This window comes from Elephantulus edwardii, unplaced genomic scaffold (genome assembly GCF_000299155.1).
Source record: "Elephantulus edwardii isolate Elephantulus edwardi_28Jun2011 unplaced genomic scaffold, EleEdw1.0 scaffold00017, whole genome shotgun sequence".
Classification (NCBI taxonomy): domain Eukaryota; kingdom Metazoa; phylum Chordata; class Mammalia; order Macroscelidea; family Macroscelididae; genus Elephantulus; species Elephantulus edwardii.
This window is the reverse complement of record NW_006399767.1, coordinates 20,958,093-20,966,639: the sequence shown is the minus strand read 5'-3', so window position 1 is coordinate 20,966,639 and position 8,547 is coordinate 20,958,093. Positions and strand designations below refer to the sequence as shown.

Genomic DNA, 8,547 nt, shown 5'->3' with positions numbered 1-8,547 from the left:
AGAAGAATGGGAATCCCAGAACATTTGATTGTGCTAATGCGAAACCTATACTTGGACCAGGAGGCAGTGGTCAGAACAGAGCAAGGAGACACTACATGGTTCAAAATCAAGAAGGCGATCCATCAGGGATGTATTCTGTCTCCATACCTTTTCAGTCTGTATGCAGAACAGATCATCCGAGATGCTGGGCTGTACGAAGAGGAATGTGGAATCAGGATTGGTGGAAGAATCATTAACAACCTGCGTTATGCAGATGACACAACTCTGCTTGCTGAAACTGAGGAGGACTGAGGTGCTTGCTGCAGAAGATCCAGGACTACAGCCTCCTATATGGACTGAAGCTAAATGTCAAGAAAACAAAGATTATAACCACTGGGCCAATTGGTAGTATCAGCATGGGTGATGAGGAGATTGAGATAGTTTAACAGTTTTAATTTACTTGGCTCCACAGTCAACGCTCTTGGTAACAGCAGCCAGGAAATCAGGAGACGAATTGCATTGGGAAAGTCGGCTGTGACGGACCTCTCAAGAGTACTGAAGAGCAACGATGTCAGGCTGGAGACTAAGGTGCCCCTGATCCGGGCTATAGTCTTCGCAGTTATGTGCTATGCATCAGAGAGTTGGACAGTGAATAGTGCTCATAGAAAGAGGATTGATGCCTTTGAGCTGTGGTGCTGGACAAGAGTGTTGAATATACCGTGGACTACTAGGAGAACAAACAGGTTTGTCCTGGAGAGGGTGAAGCCAGAGTGTTCCCTGGAGTCAAGAATTCTAAAGCTTCGTCTGACATATTTTGGGCATGTTGCAAGGAGGGACTGGTCCTTGGAAAGGGACATCATGTTTTGCAGAGTGGAGGGGAAGCGAAGGAGAAGAACATCTTTGGTTAGATGGATCTATTCTGTGACTGGCGCGGTGGGAATAAGTGCATTTGAGATGGCTAGGTTGGCACAGGATAGAACAGCATTTAGAGCTCTTGTACATAGGGTCACTATGAGTCGCAAGCGACTCGATGGCACATAACAACAACAACATGTGTTTTCGTGGTTTTTTTTAACATATCAGGATTATTGTTTAAACATCCCTACCATATTTTTATTCCTGTAATTAGAAAATTATATTTTATTTTTCTTTTACTTGTGATAATTTTGTGCTTATGTTTGTTCTAGGTTACCAATCAAATGGTGACGGCGTGTAAAGCTTATATCACAGATGGAGGATTGAGCCATGTATGGGATCAGGAAACTCCAATTGTGTTAAAGAAAATTCAGGTTTGTATCAAGAAAGCTTTCATATGCTGGCCTTCTTTTGTTTTCTTCATTTACAAAGCACATGTTTGTGTTTTGTGAACATCATGCAAAAGAATATGAGATTCTGGTGGACTTACGGTAAGGAACTGCTCTGCAATCCTAAAGGCACACCGTTCAGATCCATTGTCTGCTCAGTGGATGGAAGGTGGACAGTCTCTTTCCATATGATTAAACTGCCTCTGAAAACTATGGGTCAGTTCTGTATTGATGGTACACAACAACACCAACTAAAAGAATGTCATTGGAAGTGTGTTTCCCTTTACATTGAGAATTCCTTTTAGGAAATGGTCCTCCTCTCCCTAACTGCTTATATTAGGCATCTGTTGTGTACCATTTCATGTGTCTTTATGCCTTAACTCTTATTTCAGACATTCATTTTACTTCCTGCTTTTTATTTTGGGTAGCACTGCCATCCATTGTTAAATAGAAGTAATGTTCTTGGCATCCTCATTTTGATCCTATTTTGGAAAAGAATTTTTTTTTTAACATTTTCCCATTTAGTCTGCAGCAGTGGACAATTTAATATATATAGATATATATTAACATATATCTATATTTGATCAGATTCTTACTTCCAGAGAGTTGATTCTGTCTCACATCGACCATCTATAGGGTTTGCAAGGCTGTAACTCTTCCCCCCCCCCCATTCTTTAATGAAGGATAGTGTGAAAAATTTTATAAACTCTGTAGCAAACCACCATCTGGGTGTAAAATGCTCTAAATAAAAGTTTCCAAAAGTGAAAAAAAAATCTAAATGAGAGGTGGAGGGAGATTGCCCATCTTTTCCTCTCAGAGCCACTGGTAGACTCAAACTGTTGGAGACAGGCAGCCTTTTGGTTAGCAGCTCAAGACACTATAAACCATAGCCTCAGAGCTCCTTTAGATTAGATTAAGATAGTTCTGTTTCTAGTTTTAGTTGTGAGAATTTTTGTTTTCTTTATGTTGAAATCTTTTCCATACTTATACTCTTTGATCTTTATCATTAAATATTTCAAGTCCTCTTCACGTTCAGCAAGAAAGGGTATAGCAGTGGGCTGCTAATAAGTCTTCCTCTAATCCTGATTCCATGTTCAGCTTCTTGGATTATTTACTCAGTATACAAATTAAATACACATGGTGAAAGATACAACCCTGACACACACCTTCCAGATTTGAAGTAGTGTATCCTCTTGTTCTGTTTGAATAACAATCTCTTGGTCTACACAGACCTAAGAATTTTGAGATGAGTGGCTCTCAAATCTGAATATTTATTGTAATAACTAAGAGAAGTTATTTAACATATAGATTACTGAATCTCACTCTAAAATTTGGATTTTGTGTTGTGAGTTGTCGTGTTGACATGTGCTCTTGAGTTGCCTATGACTCGTCTCCCTCTCCTGTCTGTGTGCTAAACCATGGAAACTGTGAATGTGTTGTGTTGCATGACAAGGTAAATTAAGGCTAGCAAATGGATGTAATGTCATTAGTCAGATAACTTTAAGGAGATTTTCCTGTGGCACCAGAATAACCACAAACCTCAAAACCCCCAAACCAACTGCTGTTTAATTGATTTCCGTTCTTGGCTGCTCTGTGGGCAGGGTTTCTGAGGCTATAAATCTTTGAGGAGACTGTCCATCTTTCTCCCTTGGAGAGACTGGTCAATTTAACCCCCCAGCTATGTGCTTAGCTAACATGTTTATCACTACTCCACAAGGCTCTTGTTCGTTGCTGTGGTTGTTAAGTGTTATAGACTATGGTTGAGCCTTCAAATGTAGAAGAGGGAGGTGGGAGAATTAGAAGAGAGAGCGTCATTTGAAAGACTCAGCTGGCTATTGCTGACTTTGAAAAAGTTTCATATGTTATTCTTAAAAATGGCTTGATTCTTAGGAAATATTAGCTAGACAGGACAGCGAATGCTACTTGACCTCAAGAGATTTTATTCTTTTTATTCTTTTAAATAACTTTACTGGCCTGGCAGAATTGGACAGTGACATAACTAGGATTTAAGCAGTGTGCTTCTCAGACTTTATGATATTCTGCGGAGACTTAAGAATTGAGATGATGCTTTAGTTTTGCAAACTCTTAATGTTTTTGTGCAATTGAATGGAGATGTATGGATAGATAATTTTGAGTCCTTCTGGAAATTTAATTAACCACAAAAAATGCAAAACAAATATTTTTGTGGATATCATATACAGTAGCCCTGCTGACACTTGGCTGCTAACTGAAAGGTCAGTTGTTCAAACCCACTCCATAGAGTCAAAGGGGTCATCTGCGACTCCTTAGAGAAAAGATGAAGCAGTCTGCTTCTGTGAGGATTTACAGCCCTGGAAAACTTGAGGGCAGTTCTACGTGGCTGGAATGAACACATTGGCAGTGGTTTGAGTCTGTCATACACACTATCATTGGCCCTGGATATAGGGTAAGATTTAGGGAGAGGTAAGAGAAGGTAGTGAGACAGAAGAAAATGAAAATAGTATTTAAATTTTCAAACTATTTTCTTTTGATTTATACCAATCCATCAGTGTATAAGAACTTGAAGTTTTATCATTAACAACATCAGAGGAGGCTTTTAGGGGCTGAAAAGATTTAGCTCTCTGTTTTTGTGAGAAAGAATTTTTTTAATGGTTTCTTAACAAATGTCTTATCAACCACCCCCACCCCCACTTCTTTTAATCTTCTTCTAGGATTGCATTTTCCTATTCAAGGAATATCAGTCATCTTTTCACAAAACAAAGAAACTTATTTTAGAATCCTCAGGGGAAAAATCTTTTGAGGTTTCAGAAATGTATATATTTGGGAAATTTGAAGCTTTCTGTAAGAGACTGGAGAAGGTAAGAATTATGTCACTTTACCCCATTTTCACCACACAGTTTTGGTTATATCATACTTTATATTGCACTTTTAAGACTTACTTTCTGGACCACTTACCTCATGATTAATACAACTGATATTAGCTTCAGATCACTGCATTTAATTTCAGAGACATACCCCAATGATATTGTGGATTTAGACCTGGTCACCACAATAAATTAGATCAGACAAACATTTTGATTCCTAATGCATATAAAAGCTATGTTTACACTATTAAACCTAGTAAGTGTGCAATAACATTATGAAAAAATATGAAATGTTACAAGAGTTAGCAAAATGTGACATAGAGATAAGAAGTGAACATGTACTCAGGAAAGTGGTGCCAACTGTCAATTTCTTTTAAAAAAAAAGCCACAGACCTTCAATTTATGAAAAACAGTACCTTTGAAGTACAGTAAGGCAAAGTGCAGTAGCATGAGATATGCTTGTAGCTTGATTTTTTTTATTCCTACAGCCTTTTTTTTCATTTACAGCCTTTTGCCAGTTACACACTATTACCTCTCTCAAGACCTCAATTCTACCTGCAGCTATAAAACTAGAACTTGACCTCTGCACTTAACCATTCTGTTAGCCTGAAACACCTGCAGTACTGACAGAGCCTTGTAGCTGTAGATTATCCAGTGTTTAAACACCTTTTCTTTCTATACAATTACACATAAATATTGCCTGGATGCCTTTGCTGAGCAGGCATGGTTTAGAATGTTCTTCAAATTTGCCTTATTTATTGGGACAGTATGGGAAGCAGCTGATTTTTTTCTTTGCTATTTTCTCCCCTCCTTTCCTCACCTAACAATGCATTTCCTGTTCTAGGTAATTGTCATAAATACAATACCTAATCATATATTCCTTTTGGGACAGTTCTTCCCCTCATCTGTTCTACTGTAGTGTTCATTATCTAGCCACTCTTTGCCCATTCTCTGCTCAATCCACCCCTATGTGTCCTATTTTATAACAGCAGTGTTATACGGTATTCGTCCTTTTGTGACTGAGATATTTCACTTAGCATAATATCCTCCAGGTTCCCGCCATGTTGAGTAATGCTTTATTAGTTTGTTGTTTTTCAGTGCTGCATACTATTCCATTGTGAGAATGTACCATAGTTTGCATGTCCATTCATTTCTTGTTGTTCGTTTGTTGGACATTTGAGTTGCTTTTATCTCTTTGCTATTGTGAATAATGCAGCAATAAACATAGATGTGCATATATCTGTTAGAGAAGTAGTTCTGTGGTTTTTTTTTAGAGTATGTTCCCAGTAGTGTAATTGCTGGATCAAATGGTATATCTGTTTCCTACTCTTTGAGAAAGCACCAGACAAGCCTTCCTAGTTCCAATTTCTCTACAACCTCACCAGCATTTGGTGTTTGTTTAACTTTGCTAATGTTGCTGAGGTGAGATAGTGTTTTATACCTGTTTTGATTTTCATCTCTTTAATAGCTAGGGATTTTTAGCATTTGGAAGCAATAGATTTAACCTCTGACCTTTTGGTTAGAAGTTGAGTGTTTTAACCACAGCAGCACCAAGGCTCTTAGAGCGCATGAGGCATGTTCTAGATGCGCTGAGTGGCCCCTGTATTTTCTTTAGGTCTGGAGTGAATGACAGTGGTTTTTTTTCCCCCCCAGTGTATATAAATGTACTGAAATCTGCTTTTCCTGGTTGATGTACACAGGGACTTGACATGAATTCTGATGTTGTGGAGAAAGACCAGTTATGTTGCCTTCATGGTATGCAGTGTTTAGAAAACTTGCCTAAGAACAAGTTGGTTCTGTTTGACCATTGGGTAAATGAGCCAGCATTCTTTTTTGAGCTTTGTTCTTCAAATAAGTAATGAAGATAAGGGTCAGTGATGAAGGCCAGGGAACTGGGTGGTATGTGGACATGAAACATTATTTTAATGTAGAAGATATTGGTACATTTATTTCAGAAATTAAGTAAGTCCACATGGAACTTAACCAGGGCAGGTTGTGGTGTTGTTTGTTGCTATCTGGTCAGCTTTGACTTATGACATGGAAGGAGAATGAAATGGTACCTTGCCCTTTACTATCTCCACCCCCCCCCCGAATCTATCTGTATTTGCTTTATTTTGGGACATGTTGTTCTGCACCATTTTAATGGTCATTGCTACGTTTGAGTTTATTGTGTGGATATTGTATCACTCTATCGAACTGAGTATTCTCTTTGTTTTTTTGGTTCACTAGTCAGATTCTAATAGTCCTGATTTTGTCATTGTTACTATTCTTAGGTGCCACTGAGCTATTTATATACACAGTAAACCCATGGGCTACATTAGAACAAACCCATAGCCTTTAAAAAAATGTCATTTGGTTGAAAGCTTTGCAAATTTATTTTCCAGTCAACAATTTGTGTATTTTTTTGTTTTGTGTCATCAATTGCATTCCCCTCCATGTAACGACATCTTCTTCCTTCCTTCCTGGGTTTCCCATTCCTATTTACTCCTGTCTTCCTACCTTCTGAACTTTGTTTTTGTTGATCTTTTTGGTCTCCAATGGTTGATTATTCTGAAGATTGCTTCCCTCATGAATAGTAGTATTCATTTTATAGGTCTATTCTGTTGCTTCTCTAGTCTCTTCTAGTGAGTCTGACCTTTTAAATATGAGTTTAAATTTCCTTCTATATTTCTTCCACTTCTCTGTCCAGAATCTTCTAGGGTAGCAGTCAGGCACCATCTACTTCTGATTTCAAGGTAGCTCCATAGGCTCCTTGCAGATTTTACAGAGGGAACAAAAGTAGATTTGGGTTGCGCTTTAACATATGTGAAATACAATCAGGACTAAGAAAAGCAGTAAACCTCTTTAATTCAGATACTTGTTTAGATACTTGCGTTCAGGTCTCTCACTTTCTCTCTTCTTAGTCTCTTCTTTCTCTCTCCAACATAATTATATTCCAGAAGAGGCCAGAGACTTTGATCTCTATCTAGATGTGATAGAACATTATCTTTCATAGTGTAAGATTAGTAGTCACTAGGAACAGAATTGGATAGTCTTAATTTATTTTCTTTGGTAGGTTTTAACTTAATTAATCCAGAGCCTATTTATTGATTTGTTTTTATAGTCAATGATTCATTAAGAGTTTAAAGTCTTAGGGAAGGATGTTATTATCTTTAATATCTGATTTTTAAAATAATATATTACTTTTCCTTTTAAGATTACAGAAATGATAACTATTGTGCAAACATACACAGCCTTGAGTAATTCTACCATAGAAGGAATAGATATTTTGGCAATAAAATTCAAAAACATATATCAAGGAGTTAAGAAAAAGCAATATGACATTCTGGATCCAAGAAAGACAGAATTTGAAACAGATTATTTAGAATTTATGACAAAAATAAATGGCTTAGAGGTAAGTAATTGTATACTATTTTCACTTTCCTAAAGCTGAAATTTTAGTGACAGCACTGAACATTTATATATTTGTTATAAACAAATCATGCATATTTTGCAAGTATTGGTGTAAATATTTGCTAGAGTGAATAATTTTTTCTAACTGGCCCATAAAATGTTTTCCACCTTTATCCTTTTAATTGAAAAATGAAGCTATTCAATTAAGATGGCAGCAAATAACCAGAAGCGCAGGAGGCTCACGTAGCTAGGTTTCATTTTAAATTTACATTAAGATTTATATTTGATTTTTTTTGTACCAAGTAGCCAGTGTCATTTTTCTATCTCAGAGAAAATTTATAATCCTTAGTCTTTAAAAAAAAACCCAAACCATGGAAAAGATATAAGAGCAAGTAAGAAAGGTAGATCACTGTTTTTTTCTTGGCCCTGGCTCTTTAAATCTATATTTTCTTTGTACATATAGAGAACAGCTCTGAAGTGACTCTTGTCCTCTTTGCCATTGAACTAGGGGACCTGTGCAATTGTTGTTGTTATAGCTAGGTACCATCAAGTCGAGTACGACCAATAGTACCCAGTGAACAACAGATCAAATCTGTCCTATCTTGTACCATCCTCACACTTCTTGACACACTAGAGCCAATTGTGGTAGTCACCATATCAATCCACCTGGTTGAGAGCCTTCCTCTCCTTCATCTTCCCTCTACTTTTCCACACAAAATGTCCCTCTCAAATAAATAGCCCCTGCTAGTGACATGCTCCAACTCTCTGATGCACAACAAGTGACTGCGAAGACCAGGGCCTGTGTCAGATGCACCTTGGTCTCCAGAGAGACAACATTGCTCTTCAGTACTTTGGAGAGGTCCCTAACAGCAGACTTTCCCATGGCAATGCGCCTTTTAATTTCCTGGCTGCTGGTGCCAAGACTGTTGACTGTGGAGCCAAGCAACTTAAAGCTGTGTACAATCTCAATCTCTTCACCATCCATCCTGATGCTGCCAATTGGTCCAGTGGTGAGAATCTTTGTCTTC

The 8,547-nt window shown here is 37.7% G+C and overlaps 1 protein-coding gene across 1 annotated transcript in view; it reads left to right on the top strand.

Annotated features, from left to right (window-relative positions):
- Positions 1-8,547, top strand: part of DNAH8 (dynein, axonemal, heavy chain 8) — a 555,032-nt gene that overhangs the window by 71,188 nt on the left and 475,297 nt on the right. The window contains 3 exon segments of the mRNA XM_006882162.1: positions 1,167-1,268; positions 3,974-4,120; positions 7,323-7,520. Of these exon segments, the coding sequence (XP_006882224.1) occupies positions 1,167-1,268; positions 3,974-4,120; positions 7,323-7,520 (447 nt within the window).